The sequence below is a fragment of the Tauraco erythrolophus genome, chromosome 4, assembly GCF_009769465.1.
Source record: "Tauraco erythrolophus isolate bTauEry1 chromosome 4, bTauEry1.pri, whole genome shotgun sequence".
In the NCBI taxonomy this organism is placed as follows: domain Eukaryota; kingdom Metazoa; phylum Chordata; class Aves; order Musophagiformes; family Musophagidae; genus Tauraco; species Tauraco erythrolophus.
The window spans coordinates 2,585,367-2,611,991 of record NC_141468.1 but is presented as its reverse complement, the minus strand read 5'-3'; the positions used below and the strand labels follow the sequence as shown (position 1 = coordinate 2,611,991).

The 26,625-nt window shown below is 42.5% G+C and overlaps 1 protein-coding gene across 2 annotated transcripts in view; it reads right to left on the bottom strand.

The window, feature by feature from the left end:
• CHCHD3 (coiled-coil-helix-coiled-coil-helix domain containing 3) overlaps positions 1 to 26,625 on the bottom strand; it is a 183,426-nt gene that overhangs the window by 137,888 nt on the left and 18,913 nt on the right. For both annotated transcript variants that reach the window (XM_086609932.1, XM_086609931.1), the window contains exon 3: positions 12,014 to 12,098. In XM_086609932.1, coding sequence (XP_086466058.1) covers positions 12,014 to 12,098 — 85 coding nt within the window. The remainder of the gene's footprint in view (positions 1 to 12,013; positions 12,099 to 26,625) is intronic.

The following is a 26,625-nucleotide window of genomic DNA, read 5'->3' as shown; positions in this document are numbered from 1 at the left end:
CTCCACAGGAATGACAATGGCAATGAAGAAACTTCCCTGTAAAAGCAGTTTCTCTCAATTATATTTTTAAACAGTGCTTGACTTACTCTCTGCAATACTTTTCACAGAAACCTTGTCAGAGAAAGGAGAACCAGGAGACAAGCATTGGTGCAAGCCTGTTGTACCAATTCTTGTATTCCTAAACGTGATTATCAATTCGGTAATGCCTTTAGCTGTTTTCTAAAAACAATATGGTCATTCATGCCAGAAGATATTAAACTCCTAGTCTTGACCTAATCAGAAGTCAAAACAATTATAATCACTTTTACTGCTTCATGGAAGTATTTCCAGCTTTCTATCCTACTGTCAGTAGCAGAGAAGATGCAATTCTCCTGATGTTTTCACACTTAATCTAAACAACTATCAAGAGGTCCCTGTGGCAGAAGACTAGAACACAAATATTTTCAAACAAAGTAGCTTTTTGTCCCCTGTGAGAAGAATACTGCAAGAAAAAGCCAGTGTCCCAATTTAACATAGCTAATTACCTAGGAAAATATAAACAATTAGGAAGAAAATAAATCTACTTCAAAAAACGTTTTCACCCCATTTAGTGCACTACCCATATGAAGACACATTAACATCCTCTTCCAAAACTCACCTCAGTAAAATATAGAATGAATATTGTAAATAAATCAAGTGGAGGGTGTCCCTGCCCATGGCAGGGGGGTTGGAACTAAATGATCTTTGAGGTCCCTTCCAACCCAACCCATTCTATGATTCCATGATTTCATTTTTCCTTATGTTCTCCAGACCTACGTCAGTAAACTAGAATAAGCATGTTATTAAAACGGAAATCAATAGTAAGCTTTAAAATATACAGTAGCACAAAAAGGTCAAGCCCCAATATTGATTTTAATATAACAGTTTTGGTGTGCTGTTTCCCAGAGGGTTCTTCTCTAATATTGTTCTTCATTCTTCTTTCACTTTACATTTTCACCGGCGAATTTGTTGTTCTCTTCTGCAAAAGCTGTCTACTCCAAGTTTACTAAGAGCTTGTTGTATATGCAATGTACTGCTGAGACATGACAAAACGAGGTCGGGGGGAGCACTCAGATGCATCAGAGCATCAATTAAACCGCGAAGTGAATTGCAGTTATACACAGACCCTCCCCCAAGCACAACAACAACAAAAAAAATACAAAGCAGCTAATGGCTGTAACATAATAACCTACCACTGAGAGCCACCTTCGTGCACCAGCACGGACGTGTTTTTAAAAGCTGATTTGGAGTGTAGAAAGATTTTCTTTAAACTGATGAGAATGTTTAGAAAGACAGAGGTTGCAATAAGTTATCCAGCTAATGACAGATAACAATGCCACACCATATGGAGCCCCGCTAGCCAAGTAGAACAGACTCCAGCAATCCATTACCAGGGAATGTTTGAAAATGTGTCATCTGTATTACTCAAGAAAAGCATTTTTCATATGGTTTCCAAGACAAAAGTTACCAAAGTCATCATAGGAGACTAGATAGTCAAAACATAGCAAAACCTAAGAGTTATCAAAAGCCATCAGAGAATTGTAGAATGGAGTAGAAGGGACCTTTAAAGATTATATAGAATCATAAAATGGTTTGAGTTGGAAGGGACCTCAAAGATTATCCAGTTCCAATCCCTCTGCCATGGGCAGGGACACCTTCCACTACGCCAGGTTGCTGAAAGCCTCATCCAACCTGGCCTTGAACACTTCCAGGGATGGGGCAGCCACAGCTTCTCTGGGCAACCTGTTCCAGTGCCTCACCACCCTCTCAGTGAAAAATTTCTTCCTTAGATCTAATCTAAATCTCCCCTCTTTCAGTTTAAAGCCATCGCCCCATGTCCTGTCACTACCCGCCCTTGTCCAAAGTCCCTCTCCAGCTTTCCTGTAGACCCTCTTTAGGTACTGGAAGGCTGCAATGAGATCACCTTGAAGCCTTCTCTTCTCCAGGCTGAACAGCCCCACCCAACTCTCTCCACCTGTCTCCATAGCAGAGGTGCTCCAGCCCTCGGATCATCTTCGTGGCCCTCCTCTGGACTTGATCCAGTAGTTCCATGTCCTTCTTGTGCTGGAGACTCCAGAGCTGAACACAGTATTCCAGGTGGAGTCTCATGAGAGCAGAGCAGAGGGGCAGAATCCCCTCTCTCGACCTGCTGCCCACGCTGCTTTGGATGCAGCCCAGGAAACGGTTGGCTTTCTGGGCAGCCTAACCCTCTCTGCCATGGGCAGGGACACGTTCCACTACACCAAGTTGCCCAAAGCCACCTCCAACCTGACCTTGAACACTTCCAATGATGGAGCATCAACAGCTTCTCCGGGCAACCTGTTCCACTGTCTCACCACCCTTAACACAAAACATTTCTTCCTTATATCCAATCTAAACCTTCCCTCTTTCAGTTTGAAGCAGTTGCCCCTTGTTCAGTCTCTACAGGCCCTGGTAAAAAGTCTCCCTCCAGCTTTCTTATGAGCCCCCTTTATATATTTAAAGACCACAACAAGGTCTCCCCAGAGTCTTCTCGTCTCTGGGCTGAATAACCCCAACTCTCTCAGCCTTTCTTCACAGGAGAGGTGTTCCAGCCCTCTGATCATCTTTGTGGCCCTCCTCTGGATCTGCTCTACCAGGTCCATGTCTGTCTTGTCTGCTAATTGGCGTTTTAGTGATCATACCAGAAAATAAGCAGAAGCCAATAAAGGGAAGTGATAAGGGAGATCCCAACAGGCAAACTACCAGAAAGCTGGACAAGGACTGAATAAGACTACAAAAGAAAACACGGGCTTGTACCTATAGGACAAGGTAGTTAGAAGACACTCAAACAGTCCTGAGGCTGCAGGCAATAGTTCTCTTCTGGATCTGCTGGTTAAAATCGTTACTCTCAATATACGCACTGTTTCCCATCCACTGACAGTTATCCATTCAATTCCTTTCACAAGGGATCCCAGGAATGTGTCCCATTCAGCTTCAGATGATCACCTGGAGAAGTTCAAGCGTGTTCCTCAAATGAAGTTGACCCATGTCCATGATGTTAAATTAAACAGAAGTAATCTTGCAGGGTTAAGACTGTCCGAACAAACATATTAAAAAAGATTTAAGATACACTATGTAACTTCCACATACATCACATCCTTTTTAAAAAGATGTTGAGCAACAGTTGCACAATGCCCCAGTGCTAGTCCTGATAATTTTCTACTTTTATCATGCCTCAAACAATTTCAGAGCAGACCTAGCAACAGTTACTGAAGGGCCACCAAACCAAACAAAAGGCTACGTGTAAGCCTTTTCCTGCCTTAAAATTCCTACTTACAGGAGCACTTTTCTTCTAAGAAACAAACGCTGGAATCACAGAAGATACGACATAGGAATATCCAAGTACAACTAAGGATATGGAAAACATTCATCTGGGTCTCTTGGGACAGTCATACATCAGCAGACTGCTCGGGGAGATATATTTGGCATGCCAACAAAAATCACATGCAGGTATATATTGAAGACTCGAACAAAATAAACTTTCTGCCATATTGAAGGGACTGTCATGCACAGCATTCTGCAAAAACATCTCATTCTACACATAATTGATATTTGCCATATGCCAAATCGTATAAAAAAGTGGGAGCTAGGAAACACTTGCCAAGCAAAACAGACTGAGAACCCATAAATATAATTAGCCGAAGCTAAATGATCAGCAAAATAAATAAGACTGAAGTTTCCTTCGTTTTCGGGGGGGGGGGGGAGGTAAGTAATCATTCATGAATGCTCAATTTCTATGGGAAATCACCTGCTCCATTTGCCTCTGAAGTATTCTTTTGTATATATTTTAGCGGAGGAATCCAGCAGCCTGATGAAGTTGACAGCAGGTAAAATTTTATCATTATGCCAATGCTAAAAGTTGTTGTTCACTTTTGCTTTTTCAAAATACCTTTTCTTCTGTGTATGCCTTTCATAATGCAAAGTCTTTACAAACAGAAAGATTTATTGAGCACCATCAGCACAGTATCGTGGTCTCAAATAAATAGTTTTATATTCAAGAACAAAGTAGTGTATGTAGCAGATATAATCATCAGTTTAGGCATTAAAGACGGGAGGAGAAGGAAAAACAAGTATTTGTTGAGCTCATCCAGAATAAGCAGAGAAAAGGGAAAAGTCAACTTATTAGTACGTATTTAGATCAGGCACCCAAGTTAACAGGGACAGAACCACAGTTCCCAGTGCCATGTTCTGGCAGTAAGAAGTAAACTAGAGCAAGTCAGACAGACATTGAGACACAACAGGTGAAAGTGGAAAAATCGCACCATACATAAAGTTTATTTATTGGCAATAAACACCTTTAGCCTAATATCACTTCTCTGTATTCCAAACATGCACTTTGTGATCCCTAGGGCTAGTTTACTACCATGGTATGGCCCCAGAACACACCTACTGGTCCACTAAGTTGTGCAGATTTCTTTGCAGAACTCGGTGGAGCAGATGCATCTTGCTGACCAGAAACAGCTTCTCATGCTGAAGTTCTTGAGCCATGGCACCATCTGGTACGGTGCAGACCACCTCCATGCTATCAGAAGAAGTGCTTCCAATTACTTCAATGGGAACAGCTATTTTAGACTCTCTCATCACCAACATCAACAAAATGACTAAAATAGAAGAGTTCAACAGCTGTGACGAGACGTAAGTGTAATGATCTACGTTTGTAAGACTACACCTCAGGAGGCAACCCAAACAGCTAAAGGATTCAGAAGTTTCATTGTCATATTTGGAAGGCCACGAAGATGATTCGAGGGCTGGAGCGCCTCTGCTATGGAGACAGGTTGAGGGAGTTGGGGCTGTTCAGTCTGGAGAAGAGAAGGCTCCGGGGTGATCTTATAGCAGTCTTCCTGTACTTAAAGGGGGCCTACAGGAAAGCTGGAGAGGGGCTTTGGACAAGGGCGGGTAGCGATAGGACAAGGGACAATGGCTTTGAACTGAAAGAGGGGAGATTTAGATTAGATCTAAGGAAGAAATTCTTCACTCTGAGGGTGGTGAGGCACTGGAAAAGGTTATCCAGAGAAGTTGTGGCTGCCCCATCACTAGAGGTGTTCAAGTCCAGGCTGGATCAGGCAAAAGCCTGCTTCTTTAGTAGGTCTGAAGGAACCATACACACCAGAAGCAGCACAAAAATCACACCCAGAAAGCCTTTCAAAGACGTCAAAAGTAACGATAGGTGGGTGGTTTCTCAAACCAGTACGTTACAGACTTACACTCCATTTTCCATAAATACGAAACCTTCTAACAAGTGGAGTCTACCTGTAACACGGAGAATAGGGAATATTTTGGGAAGGTACTGGTAGGTGCTGACTTGAAATGGAAAACATAAGAACATTAAAACTATATTTTCTCTAAGGGGAAAAGGCACGTAACTCTTTACTCTCCCTTCTGTTCAGAACAGAAAGAGGCTCTCTGGTATCACCAGCTGAACAATAACAGGATCACTACCACATTACTGCTGTAACACTGACACTGTTACAACCTTTACTTACCTTGAGTATCATCATACCACGAGTTCTGACAATTCATAGATTCATAGACTTCTAGGTTGGAAAAGACCTTAGAGATCATCGAGTCCAACTGTCCCTAATCCCCATTAAACCATATCCTCAAGTAGATCATCCACCCTATTCTTAAACACATCCAGGGATTGGGACTCAACCACCTCCCTGGGCAGACTATTCCAGTGGCTGACAACCCTTTCAGAGAAGAAATACTTCCTAACATCCAACCTGAATCTCCCCTGACTAAGCTTATGCCCATTTCCTCTTGTTCTATCACCCATCACTAATGTAAAGAGCCCTTCCCCCACCTCCCCACCATCTTTTCTCAAGTATTTATAGGCCGTAATCAGGTCTCCCCTCAGCCTCCTCTTCTCCAGGCTAAACAGCCCCAACTCCCTCAGCCGCTCCTCATAAGTTTTATTTTCCAGCCCCTTGACCAGTTTAGTCGCCCTTCTTTGGACTCGCTCCAGGAGCTCAATATCTCTCTTAAAGCGAGGGGCCCAAAACTGGGCACAATATTCCAGGTGCGGCCTCACCAGTGCCGAGTACAGGGGCAGGATCACTTCCCTGCTCCTGCTGGTCACACTATTCTTGATACACGCCAGTATCCCATTGGCCTTTTTGGCCACCTGGGCACACTGCTGGCTCATATCAAGCCGGTAGTCAACCAACACCCCCAGGTCCTTCTCCGCCAGGCAGCTCTCCAGCCACTCCTCCCCGAGCCTATAGCGATGCTTGGGGTTTTTACACCCCAAGTGAAGGACTCTGCACTTGGCCTTATTAAAGCTCATGCCATTGGCCTCAGCCCAACGATCCAGTCTGTTCAAATCCCTCTGAAGGGCCTCCCTACCCTCGAGCAGATCGACACAGCCTCCCAGCTTGGTGTCGTCCGCAAATTTACTGAGGGTACATTCAATCCCCTCATCCAGGTCATTGATAAAGATGTTAAACAGAACTGGACCCAGCACTGAGCCCTGGGGAACCCCACTGGTGACCGGCCTCCAGCCGGATTTAGCCCCATTTACCACCACTCTTTGGGCCCGGCCGTCCAGCCAGTTTTTAACCCAAAGGAGGGTGTGCCTATCCAGGCCAGCAGTTACCAGTTTCTCAACCAGAACACTATGAGAAACTGTATCAAAGGCTTTACTGAGGTCTAGGAAAACTACATCCACAGCCCTTCCCTCGTCAACCAGGCGGGTCACCCTGTCATAGAAGGTGATCAGGTTTGATTGGCAAGACCTGCCTTTCATAAACCCATGTTGACTGGGCCTGATCACCCGGTTAACCTGTATGTGCTCATTAATAGCACTCAAGATAACCTGTTCCATAATTAACTGATCACATTTACTAACATGGTCGCTGCGAATTCTACTGCAATGGAATAATAAACAACTTAACTTTTCTAAATGAAAATCCTTTTTTAAAATGAAACATTTCAAACGTTCAAAAAACAAAGTGAGAAACAATAGTTGGGCTGAGTAGAAGAATGAATAAACTAAAATCAACTTGGGCTCTTCAGTGGGGTTTGTGCTCAATATGACTTTACTATGAAACACAAGATGGAGTTAAAACGTTCTTCTTTTCCACAACTGACTGGAGAGCACAAAAATATCTACACCACCCAGACTAAAAGTCCAACCTACTCATGCACTCCATCTCCAACACTAGCCAGGGGATACACGAGAAAATACAAGACAAGCAGACATCCTTCCTTCATGTACAACTTGACTCATTTCTGAGAGCATAAATGTTGCTTCCACTTAAGATGATGGGAAGAAAAAAAAAAAAAAAAACAACTTCTACACACAGTAACTGCATTCATCCTATGTATCCAAATAAGTAGGTATATTCCCAGGGGACAATCAGATGAAAAGCAGTTTTATTAAAGCACTTCTAGGAATGTCTGACTACTAGTCAGACTGCAAAAACAGTAGTAAGAAAGATGAGGCGGTGTCCTGGCCCAGGACAGTCACACATGGGGGAATTCAGCCGTTGGCCATGCTTAAATTTCCATCAATGGATTAGAAGCCACACACGTTCTCATGACAGTACCTATCAACTTTTCCATCAACTTACAATGTTTCTACAACCTCTACATGGACTTCCAAATTCTAAGGGTAGAAAATCCTGTATAGGTTCATCATTATTTTTGTGGAAATTCAAGTTCCGAAGGAGCCTCCTAGTTTTCATCCTATTGTCATCTTGCCAAAAGTTCAGGCAAGATTCCTATTCTCAGCCAAGCAGCATATAGGTTTATAACTATGTTCAATCACACACAAAAAGAGGTGAAAACACATGAAGAAGCACACAGAAATAATATGAAAGACCAGTGGGCACACCATTTTGGACACGTGTTCTAAGGTTGAGTCTAAATCACTACTTTATGTATAACTGTTAGAAGTCCCTTTAAACAAGAGCTGTGTAATTCATGTATTCTGACTGTGGTGATGGCATTAAAACACAATTTGAAGATTCAGTTTTTAGCTCTAATCCCAGAAATAAGCACAGATCTTAACTTTATATAGTAACAGTAGTCCATCTGTACTGTGCATGTGTCAATAAATAAATCATATAGTAAGTTAAAATTAAAATTTCCTTCCTGCACAGTCTGAAATGAGTAAAATAAATTTCACAATCATAGAACCACAGAATGGTTAGGGTTGGAAGGGACCTTCAAGATCATCCAGTTCCAACCCCCCTGCCATGGGCAGGGAAACCCTCCACTACACCAGGTTGCCCAAAGCCTCATCCAACCTGGCCTTGAACACTTCCAGGGATGGTGCAGCCACAGCTTCTCTAGGCAACCTGTGCCAGTGCCTCACCACCCTCAGAGTGAAGAATTTCTTCCTTAGATCCAATCTAAATCTCTCCTCTTTCAGTTTAAATCCGTTGCCCCTTGATCTATCTCTACACACCCTTGTAAAAAGTCCCTCTCCAGCTTAAAATCAGATCAAAACGTGGTCATGCACTGCACTCGCAAACAGTGATGAAATTAGCTACTGGAATCGGACACAACAAACAGTTGCAAATTTGAGATATTTGTATGTTAAAATGTTGTTTCACTTAAAGATTGGGAAAAAACATTTTTGAGAGAGGAATGAGAATGTACGCATGCAAAATACACCATCTATGATAAAAAAAAAATCATAAAATTAAAGCAGAAATAAAAGAACTTTAATTTTGGGCTGCATACCATCAGCATGTGACTTAAAAGATGGCCAATGTAGAAAAGTAGCAGGTTATTAAATGAAACTGATCATAGATCAGAAGTGCAAGGTCAAGTCATTTTTAACACTAGGATATCAGTTAAATTCACTAATGACAGGCTTACACTCCCACCATATCTCTTCCAACAAAATAAATAAAAAAAAACAAACAATCCAGCATTTTGGCTTGTTTTCTAGATAAAAGTTGCAAATGTTACGTTCATTATACTTATTTCCCTATCAAGGAGCCCGACATTGGCACTGAGAGAGCCGGAGAGTCACAGCTCCGCGTGCTGCTGTTCAGAGAGAGGAGACACCACCACACTCCAGTTCAACTGGCCTTCAACAGCACCGGCGCGTTTGGATCTTGCATCTCCCCATGTAAGTTATGAAACCTCCTTGACACTGTATTTTTTTCTTGTGCAACTCCAAGAACTATACTGCGTTTTTAGCGTGGTAGAGCCGGGAACTCATTTTTTGTTGTTCTCCAACACTGCATCAATGTGTTTGTATGTTTATTACAAATAACTACAGCTGAGAGTGATCTCTTTCTTTTCATGCTCACATTACCCAGAATACTCTGCACTGGACAGACATGGAAGACAAAATACTTTATCTGAACAATGTGCATCTAACTCTTAGGTACGTACTTGGTTGAAAATTGAAGTCCAATAATCAGTGGATTATGGAGTCCCCAACACAAAAAGGACATGGAGCTGCTGGAGCAGTTCCATAGGAGGCCACGAAGATGATTCGAGGGCTGGAGCACCTCTGCTCTGCAGACAGGCTGAGAGAGTTGGGGCTGTTCAGCCTGGAGAAGAGAAGGCTCCGGGGTGATCTTATTGCAGCCTTCCAGTACCTAAAGGGGGCCTACAGGAAAGCTGGAGAGGGGCTTTTTCCAAAGGCATGTAGTGATAGAACAAGGGGCAATGGATTTAAACTGAAAGAGGGGAGATTTAGATTAGATTTAAGGAAGAAATTTTTTCACTGTGAGGGCGGTGAGGCACTGGCACAGGTTGCCCAGAGAAGCTGTGGCTGCCCCATCCCTGGAAGTGTTCAAGGCCAGGTTGGATGGGGCTTTGGGCAACCTGGTGTAGTGGAGGGTGTCCCTGCCCATGGCAGGGGGTTGGAACTGGATGATCTTTGAGGTCCCTTCCAACCCAAACCATTCTATGATTCTGTAATAATGATGACAAATTATCCCAATTCTGTAAACGTGTGAGTGTCCACAAGACTGGCACAGGGGGTTGTACAGAGACTGCATTTATTTTTCACCTGAAAGTATGGATCCTGACTAGAAAAAGAACATTGGACCAACATTTCTCACGCCCCTGCATCGTGGAGAGGTTGTTTTCTCAATTAGAATAAAACAGGAGGGATAGATATGCTGAACCTGAACAACATAAATCCGTTTTTATAGTAATCAACAGAGCACCGTTCACTTTGTTCTCAGAAGAACATAACCTGGAGTACAGCTCCACATTTCTTCAATTATTTTTAAAAGACAAACCTCAACTAGAATTCAGCCCATAAAGACCTCAAGTAACAGCGAAGTAAACAGCTACATCTTTTAAAGTAGTTTCATCCAACATGAAAATAGCTTCTACAGTCCACCTATGTTTTCATACTGTGTAGATAGCATAACAAGAAACCTTTGCTTATTGCTAAAAAAAACATCCAAAAAATCAAAACTAGAAAAGGATTAAAGCTGCTAAGAAGACTTGATATTCGCCATTTTATATATTTTTATTTTCATTTATTTTGATGGCTTACATTTCAAAAACACAGATTCTTCAACTTAATTTGAAGACAACAAAAAGATTTTACACAATCCTTTTAATATGTAACATCTTCCTCACTACTCCTTAGCCAAATAAAGGAAAGACTGCCAGCATTATTCCCTATAAAATAGAAAATCAGGTATATGACAAGCCAACCTGCTCCCTACCTTTCACAGGCCAATGCACAACCCATGAAAACTGAATTATGGAATACTTCATGAAAGTTACTGAAAAGTGCCAAACGACAAAATACCGAAGTCACAAAATGAACATTTCCACATTGTAATTTTGTTTAGCTGAACTCTTGAGCCATCAACATTAAGCTCAAACGTAACACAAGTGTTCCTGTCAAAGCCCAGTTCAAAAGAGGAGAGTTTTCACCGTAACATCTTGATTTCCTTTATTGCTGATTCAAAAAAAAAGCCTGATTTTTTTTTCTGGGACATTTATGTAGTCCTATCTAATGATATACTCCATCAACCTAACTCAATTAAATAATAATATAATGATGTGTAGGAAACAACTGATAGATATGCAGACAGTTTAAGTAGTACTAATTACATTCTAATTTTTTTAATCCATCATAATGAGCCTTTCTTCCCATTCTCAGAATGGGAGACAACATGTAGGTTCATATTTATATCCAGTGTGTCATATTATCTGTTTAGGAAAAATCACTAAAAGAAAGAACAAATTAACACACACATCCACCAAGCTCACCATACAGCCAAACTCAGTTTCAAATTCAAAGAGGAATTTTTTTTTAATTGCTCATAGTCCCACGGTACTACACTAAACATCGCAGAGTATATTTTAAAAGTGCTGCATCCAAAGCCTGCTGCTGCTGCATTTGTGTGACTCTACCCAGTCTTTCACAGTACCTACAATATCTGGAAAAAAACATGGATAAGAAAGTCATGTTCCAACATACTGAAAGGGTATCGAAAGCGTTTTCTGCGAGGGAACTGTTTTAATACAGTGCTTTGTATCTTCAAAGCACTACACTGTACTATTAAAACGGTTCAAAACATACTGCAGCTCACAGAAATACCTAGAATTCACAGAAATAACAAGAATTACCGTTTCTACTGCTGTTAAAGTTTACCTTTTGATCAGACAGAGGGGTTAGAAGCAACCCACCTCTGCATTGCTCTGAAGCTAGTTCTAGCTCCATACGGCAAGTGAATATTTAGACTCGGGAGAAATCAACGAAAATTGAGCTTAAAAGACTGAAAAAAAAAAAAGAGTCAGCTTATGAGGTCAAAAGGGATTTAGATCAACGGTTTATAACTGCAATTTCCTTGTGAGAGCTGCTAATTTGCTGTTTTAACATACATTTAATAGCAAAACTTGCTGTATTGCCCAAAGGTCTTACCTACCATTTTGTATCGGGGTACAAAATTCAAGTGTTTGTAGTAAGCAGACAAATAACAGTAATAAAAAACAGTATTAAGCACCTGTTTGTTTTAAATATTATTATTAACAAACCAACCTTCTCTTTTGAGCTTCAGAGTCTCTCCTGGCTCGTTCTAATGCCAGTTCTTCAGCTATTCTTTTCTTTAGTTCTTCATCATTAGCTGCAATTAAAAGAAAATTAAATGAAGTGTTGACAGAACACAACATATTCCTAATTACAGAAGAAACTGCATAATACAGTGCTCTATTTTATTTGTTTTCTTTTTTCTAGGAAGCAGCTGGAGTGCTTTCTTCTGGTTTAACCACCTTTCAAATTTTAGAATACAACACTAGAGAACCTTTAAAAATTACTCCTATTAAACAATTTTTCAACTAGTGGAATCTTTCAAAAATTAAAAACCATGGAGTACATGTTAAATTAAATACATTTTTCTTAAGAAACATGCCTTTCTCAGGAACGATTGAGGTGGCTGGGGAATGGGACTGAGACCTAAATAGTAAAGCCATAAAATGCTGCTTTTTTTTCGTATGGAACCAAGGGAAACATCTTCCTGTATAATGAATCAAGTCTTTTCAGATGTGTGTTTTTTCCAACAAAGCATATTCAACATCCTAGATACCCATACATCTGGTTTCTGTCATTAGAAAAAGATTTTGCCTCAAATGTTCCCAGTTTTGATTAAACAAGTCGACATGGAAATAATGTTTTCTTCATTTAGATGATGTCAGATGAATTAGTTGAAAGTCTGGCTGAGAACTGAAAAGCAGGGAAGCAACTTCAAGTCTATCAACAAACTTTTCCGTATAGAGGTAGAAGAGTGCGAGAACCACTTGAAAGACATCTATAAGATGACCAAAATCCCTTCAAAAAGGTTTTGAAACCCAAAACAGGTCCATTCCCAACTCTCTCTGATATTGAAGGGCTCAGTCATGCAAGTTACTACACTGATACGTTCAATATTAACTATCTCCACATCTGTAGGCTCCTGCATACTTCTAAAAAATCTGACCCAAGGAGGTGAGAAGTAGTTTGTTGTTACTTCCTTCAACAGAAGTTGTGGCTATAAAACATGTTTCAGACTTCCCCAAGCAATCATACTGAAAAGGTTGTTTCAACCTAACAAAAAAATAACGAAACAAACAAAAAAAATTGATGGTTTTGTATGTTTTATCTCTATTTAAATGCAACTTGACACGCACATAGCAGGAATTAAAGAAAGAAAAAAAGAATAAAATACTCAGGCATCCAGTATGAAAGAGCAACGTTTTACATGGGGGGAAAATGCAGTAGCTTGGTAACCAAAAGTTATGCTGACTCCAGTAGAACAGCTGTCAACTTTGCATAAAATATTGATTTGTAGCAATCAAGAAGAGTGAGTTTTCCTAGAGATGGAAAAAAAACCCAAGTATAAAGTACAGCTGTAGAAAAAGATTAAAAATGAAGTAATTACTTCAGGTTTATTCCAATATAAATCCTAATCTAAAATGGTCTGTCTGGAATACAGTTATACCAACAATAGCTGAGCTATTATTATATAGAAAATTCCCTTATTTATATGAAGCATCTGGCTCAAATTCCACCCTCTGGAACCACAGAGCTAAAAGACACGTCATCTCCATCATCACCCATCACTTGAGCATAATATGGATGTTAAATTCGAGAAGGTGACAACCCCCCTCATCTGCCCTCAGAAGCAGTAGCAAAAACACTTGCTCAGGTAGCTAAAAACCAAATAACTGCATTTTGGGGCAACTGCAAGACAGCAAGTAGTTACAAAAGCAATCTTAGAGGGTGTATTTGTAGCAAGTATTTATACATACAGACGGCATTCAACAGCTGCTAGCAGCTGGAAACTTGTGGAGATACTGGGGCAGAGGGGGAAAAGCCATCAGCCTCCTCTGTCATGGCAAGCTGATAGAATCATAGAATCGTCTGGTTGGAAGAGACCTTCAAGATCATCGAGTCCAACCATTCGCCCTGCACTGTCAGGGTCCCTAAACCATGTTCCTCAACACCAAATCCACACGGTTTTGAAACACCTCCAGGGATGGGGATTCCACCACCTCCCTGGGCAGCCTGTTCCAATACTTCACAACCCTCTCTGGAAAGAAATTTTTCCTGATATCCAACCTAAACTTCCCCTGGCACAACTTGAGGCCATTCCCTCTCATCCTGTCATTCATAACGTGGGAGAAGAGACCGACCCCCATCTCCCTACAACTTCCTTTCAGGTAACTGTAGAGAGTGAGAAGGTCCCCCCTGAGCCTCCTCTTCTCCAGACTGATCAGTCCCAGCTCCCTCAGCTGCTCCTCATAGGACAAGTTCTCTAAACCCTTCACTAGTTTCATTGGATAGCTACAGTAATTGCCCAGAAAGTGGAATATCTGGATTTTAGATCCTCCCAAGATGGACCGATTTGAGTCCATATATTGTATCTACTCTAGTAAAGTGCTCTAAACACCAAACTACCATCTAATTTGGTGGCAGGGGGGGTTGGAACTAGATGATCTTGAAGGTCCCTTCCAACCCAAACCACTCTATGATTCTAATTTAAGCAGATACACCCTCTTTTTTTTTTTTCTTTTGTCAAATAAAGCTAAAGAAAAAGTGCCTTAGAGGGTGCCTAGTGACTAGAAGACAAAACTGAAAGTCTTCAATTCTAGTACCCTCTTTGTGGAACCAGTTATTCGTTTTACCTTGGGCAGTAATCAAATTTTTAAAAAAATGAGACACCCCTAAAAAAGTCAGTGACAAATAGTCATGTATCTCAGTGACTTCATCTCCAAGAGTTAGCTTTATGTGCAAATATTATCGACCATCATTAGCCCACCTTGCCATTACAGTTAACAGAGCCCAGTGTGCAATTCTTCTCATCCTAAAGGAGACTTTTACGACTGAATGAAGCAGCTTCATCAACTATATGGGAGTCTTGGCCAAGTAATTCAGTTATAAGCATCTTAAGGAAAGCAGAATGAATCAATAACCATCCTGCCAGATGTAGCAAATGCTTAGATGACAGAAACAGAGCTGCATTGGGGAAAAACAGAGGGACACTTGTGAATGGCAAGTGAGACCCCAGCCTAAAAACATAGTAACATATGTGAAAATTCAGAGGTAAATATGAATCTTGTAACAGATTACTATCACAAGCTCTGGATGAAAAAGCAAAATGCTGTTTTATTGGGACTGTCTCTACTGACTGTTGACACTGCTCCACGATTTCCTCCTCTGAGGCTACGCAAGAGATACTCTCCGTTTGAGAAGATACTGAGTTGTTACAGCACACCTGTACGCAGTGAGCTGTATTGTGAGAAGAGAAAAAAAAGTTTAGCAAAATACCAGGCAATGCCAAGGATCCCGTTTCTGTACTGCAGCCCACATGAATCTCCCCCCCACCTCAGTAGGCATCGCAAGCCAAAATGAGAGCAGTTAAGGTTCTGCGTTTGTACACTTAGAATGATTAAGCTGTCATAAAAGCCAAGAATTTACTTCACATCACAGCTGCCTTATTCACAGAACAATCTGAAAAAGCCACGACCAAGAGTTTCTTACTGCAGTTCTGCTCAACTCGGACACCTCAGTATCTCACATCCTCAGTATTTCACATTCACATTTTAATACCGGACCTGAGAACACACAAAACGTTGCATCATCTTGTTCACCAGTATCTACACAATGAAGTTTACTGATCTGGTGTGCAAAAATGAATATAAGAACTCTAACAGACCATGAAATGTGTTTTTTTTTTTTTTTTAAAGTCGTAATGAGAAAAGATTCAGGCATCAGGCAATAAAGACATTTGACCTTAACAATCAATTAGGTTACCCATCGATCAGCCAAATACTAATAGGGAATAAAAGTGGAGCTATAGATCATTCAATAGAATTATTGTAAGATATAATTAGGTAGCTCCCAAATGGGAACTTTATGATGTTTCAGTAAAAAAAACTGCAGTTCTACAAGTAGGAGGGATTTGTTCTAGGGGAAGAAGCATTTCAGAAGAGCAAAGTTAATTTATTAGAAAGATCAGAAAAAAAAAAAAAGACAAAAATGGAATAGTTCCTAGATAAAAGCAGGAACATTTCTCTCAGATGGCAATCTCAGCTCAGACTACAGGGCATTAAAAAGCAACAGCTGAACATTAAGCTACTGGAGAATATTGGAAACCAGTAGGTGCAAGATTGCTAAAATAAGCGTGATCCGGAGACAGGTAAGTACACAGCAGTTACAAAAATTACGTAGCCATTGCCACCACCACCCCCATTAGTATTTTAAGTTCTTCAGGATACCGAAATCAGTGTCAGCTTCAGAGTAAGTGCATCCCAGAGCAGACGAATTGGGAAGATTTTCAGGCAAGTACATTTAGAAAGGTCACACTTGCATCCCGGTGCTTTCTTACGCTCCCACAAGAGCACAAAATGAATGCAGCCCCACCGTTCCCCCACGTCTGAACGCGCTAATGCACAGCTCACGTCAGGACAATTCAGATAGATGGCCAGTAATGGGAGCTACGCTCAAAAAGCCATCGTGCTACAGCCAGAAATAACTCTTCTCTGTCCTCTGAGCATGTGAAGGGCGCATGCTGATCCGTGTCTGATAAGCGGCATTCTCTTCGGGATAATGGAAACGGAGTACCACCGGCTGCACGGCCAACGGGCGCATTGCCACGCTCAGATCCAGCGGCAGGTTGCACGACGGTTAAGGGAGTGACCAACCTGCTGCCAGTGACACCACCCAGTGACCAACCTGCTCCCAGTGACACTACCAAGCGACCAACCTGCTCCCAGTGACACCACCGAGCGACCAACCTGCTCCCAGTGACACCACCGAGCGACCAACCTGCTCCCAGTGACACCACCCAGTGACCAACCTGCTCCCAGTGACACCACCGCAGACACAGAATACCGCGATGTGACAAAAATCATAAAGCCTTTCCCCGAATCCTACCAGGCCACGCAGCGACCGTCAACGGACAAAGGCATTTTGACGGCCTCCAGGAGGCAGTAACCCGATGTTTCTTATTTGTATGCCCTGTTTTTTGGAAAACTTTGAAAGATAGAGTCATCGACACTTAATATTACAGAAAAAAACCTATGATGCATTTCCTTCCCTTCATGCACAGACTCGAACTTTAAAAAGAGTACAGATAAATTAACCAATTATTATTATTTAAATCATTTTAAGGCACTGCACACATAAGATAATGCACATATTTTGTTCAGTTATCTTCTCCCCATACACACATGCACACAGATGAATTCAGCTTGTTTCACATTTCAAACAAAGTTTTAAGAACATGGAAGAAAGAGGACAATACAGCCAAAGGTAAGATCTTTAAGTGCACCCTCAGCAAGTTTGCAGATGACATCAAGTTGTGTGGTGTGGTGGACACGCTGGAGGGAACGGATGCCATCTAGAGGGACCTTGACAGGCTGGAGAAGTGGGCCTGTGAGAACCTCATGAAGTTCAACAAGGCCAAGTGCAAGGTCCTGCACGTGGGTCAGGGCAATCCCAAGCACAAGTACAGGCTGGGTGGAGAACGGATTGAGAGCAGTGCTGAGGAGAAGGACTTGGGGGTGCTGGTGGATGAGAAGCTCAACATGAGCCGGGACCGTGCACTGGCAGCCCAGAAAGCCAACTGTGTCCTGGGCTGCATCCAGAGCAGCATGGGCAGCAGGTCGAGGGAGGGGATTCTGCCCCTCTGCTCTGCTCTCCTGAGACCCCCCTGCAGTGCTGCCTTCAGCTCTGTGGGGTCCCCAACACAAGAAGGACATGGAGCTGCTGGAGTGAGCCCAGAGGAGGCCACAGAGATGATCCGAGGGCTGGAGCACCTCTGCTATGAAGACAGGCAGAGAGAGTTGGGGCTGTTCAGCCTGGAGAAGAGAAGGTTCTGGGGAGACCTTCCAGCGGCCTTCAAGTACCTAAAGGGGGCCTACAGGAAAGCTGGAGAGGGGCTTTGGACAAGGGTGTGTAGTGACAGGACAAGGGGCAATCGATTTAAACTCAAAGAGGGGAGATTTTGATTAGATCTAAGGAAGACATATTTTACACTGAGGGTGGTGAGGCACTGGCACAGGTTGCCCAGAGAAGCTGTGGCTGCCCCATCCCTGGAGGTGTTCAAGGCCAGGTTGGATGAGGCTTTGAGCAATCTGGTGTAGTGGAGAGTGTCCCTGCCCATGGTAGAGGCATTGGAACTGGATGATCTTTGAGGTCCCTTCCTAACCCAAACCATTCTATGATTCTATGAAGATCTGAAGAAACTATAAGTTACACCCAATTCATGTCTATTGGCCAAAATCTGTGACTGTGCCCAGAAGAGAGGCAACTTCCAGAATAAAACTTACAGCACATTTACTCTAACAATCATTTCAGTTGACTTTAAGCCTTCAGTGGGATGTGTGGAGTGAAAGGCTGTGAGAGTACCTCTTCCCAGGACAGGGTTTTATTTTGAAAAGAACACAGCACAGGCTGGCAGCTATGGAAGTGTAAGAGCATTCACCGCATGGCCGTGTTCCGACATTTTTCTGTTCCAGACAAGGAACACACTCAGATTCTATCCATCCCACACCCTTTTGTGAATCCAAAGGAGGCTTATTCTGCCATCTTTTTAAAAGGCCACAAAACCTATGAAAATGGTTTGGGGAGCCTCTCGTAGAGACAGATACTGTTTTCTGTAGTCCGCATAAAGTCTAATCTGATTGCTGTTAAAAAACAAAACAAAGAAAGAAATTAAACAAAGAGTGTGCAAAGCCTTTTGCTTAACCCTTAGTATTGATTCTCCATTTGTGCTTCAAAGCCAGGTGAATAAAACCATCCACGTGACATGTTTCACCGGGTCCAAAAGGCTTTCAGTAATTGCAGGGACAGTTGATGAGGACAGAGGAGCTAAGGGTACTGAAGGGCTTAAGCACTTACCAACAGTCACAGAGATTTCAGATAAACACTAGGGCCTTCATCTTAGAACTTCAAAGGCCATCCATTCAGTAGCAGTATCAGAGCAAAGCCAAGAGCTTCACATGATGACAAGAATTCTTGAGAAGCAATCAGTAATTTTATCTCCTAGGTCTACTAGAGGTTGGTGCGTAAGGGTACGTGCAACTCAACTACTCTCATAATATTTTTCTCCAACTGCTCTGCCCTCGCTAGTCACAAGATCTGAACCTTTTTCCTCTCACTCTGAAGCAGCTGCTTCATAGAAAAAACATTCAGCACGATCCTATGATTACAGCAAAAAGGTGGCACCCAAAGCTGCAAACAACAGACATTAGGTAAAGCAGACACCTGCAGCCTCGAAAAGATTAGCCTGGAAAATTAGGAATACAATATGGACAAATTAATCACATAGCCTCTAGCCTGCAGAGCTGGGAATCTGCCCATTAGTCTTGCATTTAAAAAAAAAAAATCACTAATGGAAATAGCATTTATTATCAGGCACCTTAACTAAACGCTCTTGAAAGGGCAGGTGCATTAAATTACTAATGAAGAGACACTTCGGGTTGATACAATCAAACATCTTTTACAAAATACTCAGCTAAATAATATTCACAGAAAAAATTTACCTCCCAAAAAAAGGAAAAATAAAACACTTCTACTTTTCCTTTTCATTCAGCTTTGCTAATAATAATAAAAAAAAAGGTGTCCAGCAAACAGGACACCCACAGAGATGGCCTCCAGACCATTTGACCATCTTCCTTAAAGAGGTAAAAATTTGCTTTTACCAAAAATACCTCCAAGTATGGAACCAGCATAGCCCCCTGGGCCACACGTTTCAATGCCTGACTGACCTGACTGCAAAAAAGATTCTCCTTACAGGTCGAAAGCGCTCATCTCAATGTGTGCGTACTGGTGTGTATACCAGTGTGCTGCTTAGCTTGTTTGGCCTTGTTCTCTCCCTATTAAAGTCGTCCTGTCTTACAAAGTCTTGATTAAATGATTTTAGACTATTCATGTGCAGAGTTCAAAGTCTCTGTTCAGCTTTCCCATTCCTTGTGTTTTCTGTCCTCTGTTTTGTCGTAGCCTTTTCTAATCCATGACAGTAATTTGCCACTCATTTTGTAACTACACTGAGTGCCGATGTAAAATATGAAGGTCCAGAGGAGGCCACGAAGATGATCCGAGGGCTGGAGCACCTCTGCTATGGAGACAGGCTGAGAGAGTTGGGGCTGTTCAGCCTGGAGAAGAGAAGGCTCCAGGGACACCTTCCAGCAGCCTTCTAGTACCTAAAGGGGGCCTACAGGAAAGCTGGAGAGGGGCTTTGGACAAGGATGTCCCTGCCCATGGCAGGGGGGTTGGAACTAGATGATCTTTGAGGTCCCTGCCAACCCAAACCATTCTATGATTCTGTAATTCTAAAATATCAAATCCATTACTCTTAATTCAGAAAGAGTAGCCAACTATAGAAATGACAGGCACTCGAGTAGCACACCATAATTTCCACTAGACTGGGAAAAAAAATTATATATTTTATTTCTTATTCAGTTAAACAAGAAAAAAATCTTGTTACCTTTCCTGACTTTCCCAAAGTTGTCTCAAGCAGCAAACCATGGAAACAAAATCTGTCTCACTTCCAAAATAGGTTACTTGAGGTCCAGGTTAACGTGCACTGGTAAATCAACGCGTGACAGTCCATCTACACCCACCCATGATGTTTGCTGGCTGTGCATCTGTAGAAGCTCCAGCTCATCAGAGCTGTCAATCAGGTAACTCATACAAGCATAAAATTTGCTGGTAGAATTACATACTTTAGTTTGCTTTGTGTATCAGTAACACTGTCAAGGAGCTCTTATCCTGGAGTCCCAAAAACATCAGTTTTTAAGAAAGTCATAAATATTCAATGCACACTATAGAAAATAGTAAGACCTCTAGTTTTGACATAAAACTGTACGATTTCCATGTCAATTAAAGCCACAGCAAATACATTTCACGTGCTTGAATTAGGTGTTAAGTCAATGGCACCATTAAACACACTCTTCCTCCTTTAATTATTATTTTTGAAAAAGTCTGGATTTGCTAGTACCAGCACACAAGAGGAAACAAGGAGGTAACAGTTGGTGCATCAGCATTCACAGCACACAACAAGTTTTAATGATATTTTCCAAATACCATTGTACTTGTCCTTTAACCCTATAAATAGTCCTTGCACTCCATGGGAAAAATAACGAACCATCCCTTCATTCCATCAGCACTACAGAAAGAACTCCAGAAAGAAGTTAGTTGCTTTAAAGACCAAAGTATCCGTTTCTCTCCCTGCCTCTCCCAACGACAAAGGAATCCCTTGGAGACCCTCAGGATGTTTATTGGTACGTGTACAAGTGAACTACCAGAAACAAGTACCTACGTGTGCCAGAACAGTTGCCTTCACGAGTGACTTTATTATATTTGTCTCAAATTTCTTTATTATAAGCCATGGATCAGGACACGGTCAGCATTTAAACTGGTTGTTGTCTTTTTAAAATAGAATTTATTCTTAAGAATGTTATTCTTTAAAAATAATAATACGATTTTTAGACTCATACTAATTTAACTACTAACACATACAGCAACTCCTCCATTTAAATTCAGAATTACAGGCACTTCCCACAACCCTGGACTCAGTAAAAACATAAAGCACGCCTCCAAGGACAGAAATTTGTACTAGCTGTTAAATATTGGTAATGTGCAGCAATACTTAAACAAGCTCATAGGATAATTAAATACAAAAACAATGCAATTAAGCGTGCATAATTTAAAAATATTTAATATTTTAGTTTCCAAAGGCGCTCTTGCATAGATCATGTTATCTATTTTACAATGTAAATGTGGACAGCAATCAATTTATACTAATTTAAATGAGAAACAAGATGGTACGTGATCTAGAAATAACAAAGCAAAGTTAGTTCATATCATATTTGTAGCATCCTCTTTTCAGTATCCCATTGTTGTTGTAACTTAGGCAGTAAATCCCAACAAGAAACTTAAGAGGGGGCCTGCAAAAACAGAGGAGAGCAGGATTACACAGTTTTCCCCCCCATGATTACTTGAATTAGGTTCTATCTGCCTGTGCTTAACAGCTGTATTTAACAAGAATAACTCATTTCATGAGTTTCACACCCAAATGAGAAAAGCAGAATTTTCATTACTCACTAACATGTCCAAGATTGCATTCTAATAAGCGAACAGAAAAATCAAGTAAACAGAAATGGATGTATACAATCCATAGAAAGAGAGAAAATTAAAAAATACAAAATCATAGAATCATAGAATGGTTAGGGCTGGAAGGGACCTTCAAAGGTCATCTAGTCCAACCCCCCTGCAAGGAACAGGGATATCTCCAACTAGATCAGGTTGCTCAGGGCCTCGTCCAACCTGGCCTTGAACGTCTCCAGGGATGGAGCATCCACCACCTCTCTGGGCAACCTGTCCCAGTGTTCTACAACTCTCATGGTAAAAAATTTTTTCCTAATATCCAATCTGAATCTACCTCCCTCTATTTTAAAACCATTACCCCTTGTCCTATCACAACTGGCCCTCCTGAACAGCCTCTCCCCATCTTTCCTGTAGGCCCCCTTGAGGTACTGGAAGACCGCTATAAGGTCACCCCGGAGCCTCCTCTTCTCCAGGCTGAACAGCCCCAACTCTTTCAGCCTGTCCTCATAGGAAAGGTGCTCCAGCCCTCGGATCATTTTCGTGGCCCTCCTCTGGACCCTCTCCAACTGGTCCATGTCCTTCTTATGTTGGGGGCTCCAGAACTGGACGCAGTACTCCAGGTGAGGTCTCACGAGGGCAGAGTAGAGGGGGAGAATCACCTCTCTCGACCTACTGGCCACGCTCCTCTTGATGCAGCCCAGGACGCGGTTGGCCTTCTGGGCCACAAGAGCACATTGCCGGCTCATATTGAGCTTCTCGTCCACCAGTACTCCCAAGTCCTTCTCCTCAGGGCTGCTCTCAATCCATTCTCCGCCCAGTCTGTATTTGTGCCTGGGATTGCCACGACCCAGATGTAGGACCTTGCATTTGGCCTGGTTGAACTTCATGAGGTTGGCACGGGCCCACCTCTCCAGCCTGCCGAGGTCCCTCTGGATGGCATCCCTCCCTTCCAGCGTGTCGACGGCACCACACAGCTTGGTGTCATCAGCGAACTTGCTGAGGGTGCACTCCATGCCACTGTCCACGTCACCGACAAAGATGTTGAAGAGGGCCGGGCCCAACACGGACCCCTGAGGGACGCCACTCGTGACCGGTCTCCACTTGGACATCGAGCCGTTGACCACTACTCTCTGAGTGCAGCCATTGAGCCAATTCCTTATCCACCGAGTGGTCCATCCATCAAACCCATGCCTCTCTAGTTTAGAGAGAAGAATGTCGTGCGGGACAGTGTCAAAAGCTTTGCACAAGTCCAGGTAGATGACATCCGTTGGTCGACCCTTGTCCACCGATGCTGTCACCCCATCATAAAAGGCCACCAAGTTGGTCAGGCACGATCTGCCTTTGGTGAAGCCATGTTGGCTGTCACCCACCACCTCCTTGCTCTCCATGTGCCTTAGCATGGTTCCCAGGAGAATCTGCTCCATGACCTTGTCAGGCACAGAGGTGAGGCTGACCAGCCTGTAGTTGCCCGGGTCCTCCTTGTTCCCCTTTTTAAAAATGGGGGTTATGTTCCCTCTCTTCCAGTCATCGGGGACCTCGCCAGACCGCCACGACTTCTCAAATACAATGGCCAGTGGCTTGGCAACTTCATCCGCCAGTTCCTTCAGGACCCGCGGATGGATCTCATCAGGTCCCATGGACTTGTGCACCTTCAAGTTCCTCAGATGTTCTTGAACCTGCTCTTCAAGTACAGTGGGCGGTGGTTCATCCTCACAGTCCCTGCTAGTTCTTTCCACAGCTTGGGCGGTAAGACAAGAGGCTTTATCAGTGAAGACTGAAAATCCCAAGGCTAAACTTGGAATTAGCTCTTTTAACCAACACACACATGAGAAAGGGAGCATAGAAGAACAAAGTAGGAGTCCAGAAGCGAGAACACACGAGCAAAGGTCTGTACAGGACAAGGCCATCCTGCTGCACAGCCAGACTTCATGATTATTGAAAAAAGGTTACGGCAATTTCCATGCCATATAATCAATCGTCAAAAATCCATCAAGAATTTCCTCCCCAAAAAAACTCAGAATTCATTACAAAAAACATGCACGCTTGACACAGAACACCCTGTCTCAGAGGACCTGAGGCGGCACTGTGCGCTGGCAGCCCAGAAAGCCAACCGTGTCCTGGGCTGCATCCAGAGCAGCGTGGGCAGCAGGGCGAGGGAGGGGATTCTGCCCCTCTGCTCTACTCTCCTGAGACCCCCCTGCAGTGCTGCGTTCAGCTCTGGGGTCCCCAACACAAGAAGGACATGGAGCTCCTGGAACAAGTCCAGAGGAGGCCACGGAGATGATCTGAGGGCTGGAGCACCTCTGCTATGGAGACAGGCTGAGAGAGTTGGGGCTGTTCAGCCTGGAGAAGAGAAGGCTCCGGGGAGACCTTCCAGCACCTTCCAGTACCCAAAGGGGGCCTACAAAAAAGCTGGAGAGGGATGTTTCACAAGAGTGTGTAGTGATAGGACAAGGGACAATGGCTTTAACTGAAAGAAGGGAGATTTAGATTAGATCTAAGGAAGAAATTCTTCACTCTGAGGGTGGTGAGGCACTGGACCAGGTTGCCCAGAGAAGCTGTGGCTGCCCCATCCCTGGAATTGTTCAAGGCCAGGTTGGATGAGGCTTTGGGCAACCTGGTGTAGTGGAGGGTGTCCCTGCCCATGGCAGGGGGTTGGAACTGGATGATCTTGGAGGTCCCTTCCAACCCAAACCATTCTATGATTCTGTGACTTCACTTCTACATAACCAGTGACAGACAGAGGAAAGTACTGCAAGAGAAGAAACATCAAACACAGGCACTATATTTCATTAGCTGTCATGTTTCAAGATAAGTCATTTACCACCAATAAGTGGATTAAGTTAAAGAAGCCAGTTAACAAAAATGTACCTAATCTTTCTTTTCTCTAGGAATTCCTGCTGTGCCAGCTACACGACTACAGGAAGTTTTATTGTAACTTTTAAAACTGTTCGTAGCACCCTTCGAAGGTTGTGAATCATTTCAGCCCAACCTTCTTCATAATCCATCCTTCCCACCCCTCTCTGTAACAAGTGTATACATTGGAAATAACTTATTTCAGTGGCTACTCAGCCATAATTCATTTTACTGTCCTGTTCATTTTATGTAATTAAATAATAATAATAAACAAAGTATCACATGCCTTTACAAGACTGTCACTGGCAGAACACCCTTAGACTGGACACAACAGTTATAGCCTTGCTATTTCAGCTGTCCGTGCTAGTAATTCCTATGACACATACACTGTAAGGATTTTCTTCTTGAATAGAATGGATAAAAGCATCAGGATTGTGTTTTCCCGCATTAAAAAAAAAAATCATATTGCAAGCAAGGACGGGAAGGATTTTATGTTTCTGCTTCCAACAGGATTGTGCACACAGTGTTCTTTCGGGACAATTTAAGTTGCCCAGTTTCTGATCTTTACTGTTCATAAGGTTATTGTAAAGTTATTTTATTGCTGTTATTGTAAAGTTATTTTATTGCTGTTACGAGGAAATTTATTGGTATCCCTTTTATTTTCTTGGACAAAATCATTTATAAATTCTTCCACCACAAGTATTTCAATGAACATCCACCACTGTAGCTGGCAGCGCAATAATCAAGTCTTCCTACACACAATCCCTGGGTAAAAGGGTTTATAAACTACATCATCTCTTCAGTTTTACACCTGGAAGTCATCACTAATTGCAAAGAATTATTAACTGCTACTGCACAGGCCAGCACTCCCAGAAGGGACTCTCCCTACTGTCAAGGCTACGTAAACAGCAGATTTTGATGTTCGATTCATCTACTACCATCGCCTTGGAAGAGGATTCTCCAGCTGTGACTGCACACCATCAGAGGCACTGAAAAGTCAATTTTACCCCATTACAGCTCTGGATTGCAGTCACTTTGCACAGGAATAAGAAGATTCACAAAGCTGCTCATCACTCTGAATCAGAATCCTCTGTTGAGGATATTTTCAGATGCCATTCCATCGGTGGGAATACAAGCTCAGAGTAGCTCTAGGCATTGAATTTTACTGTCAAATGTCCATGTGCCAACTATTTGTGGGGTAGGGGGCCCTGCTTTTTATATAAACGTGGTTTGAAGCACAGGGAACAGGCCTTGCAACCCAAAGAAGGTAAGTGACAAGTTCTAATGAGTGAGTGAAAGGCATGTTAGCATTAATAGGTAATGGAATAAAAATTTTTCTAATATCGCACATTCCGAACAGAGTGTAAATGATGGTACACACTTACCAGGAATAACACTCTCCTCTGTTTTTTTTATTTTTTCTTTTCTACAAATAACTGTTTGGAAAAATATAAATGTCTGTTCACCTCACTTTTGAAAGTAAACTGACTTTTGTGTTCCGTTAACATTCATGTATCGGTTAATCCGAATGAACTTATCACACCCTCTGAGAGAGTCTGTCCTTACGTAGCAAACCGATCCGAACAATCGATCGGGAGAAAGAGGGCAAGGCAAACAGAAAGACAACCAAAGAGACTGGCATTTGCTGGAGGATACAGCTTCACGACGTTGACACTTCACCACTCTCCTGGCATTCAACCCCTTCA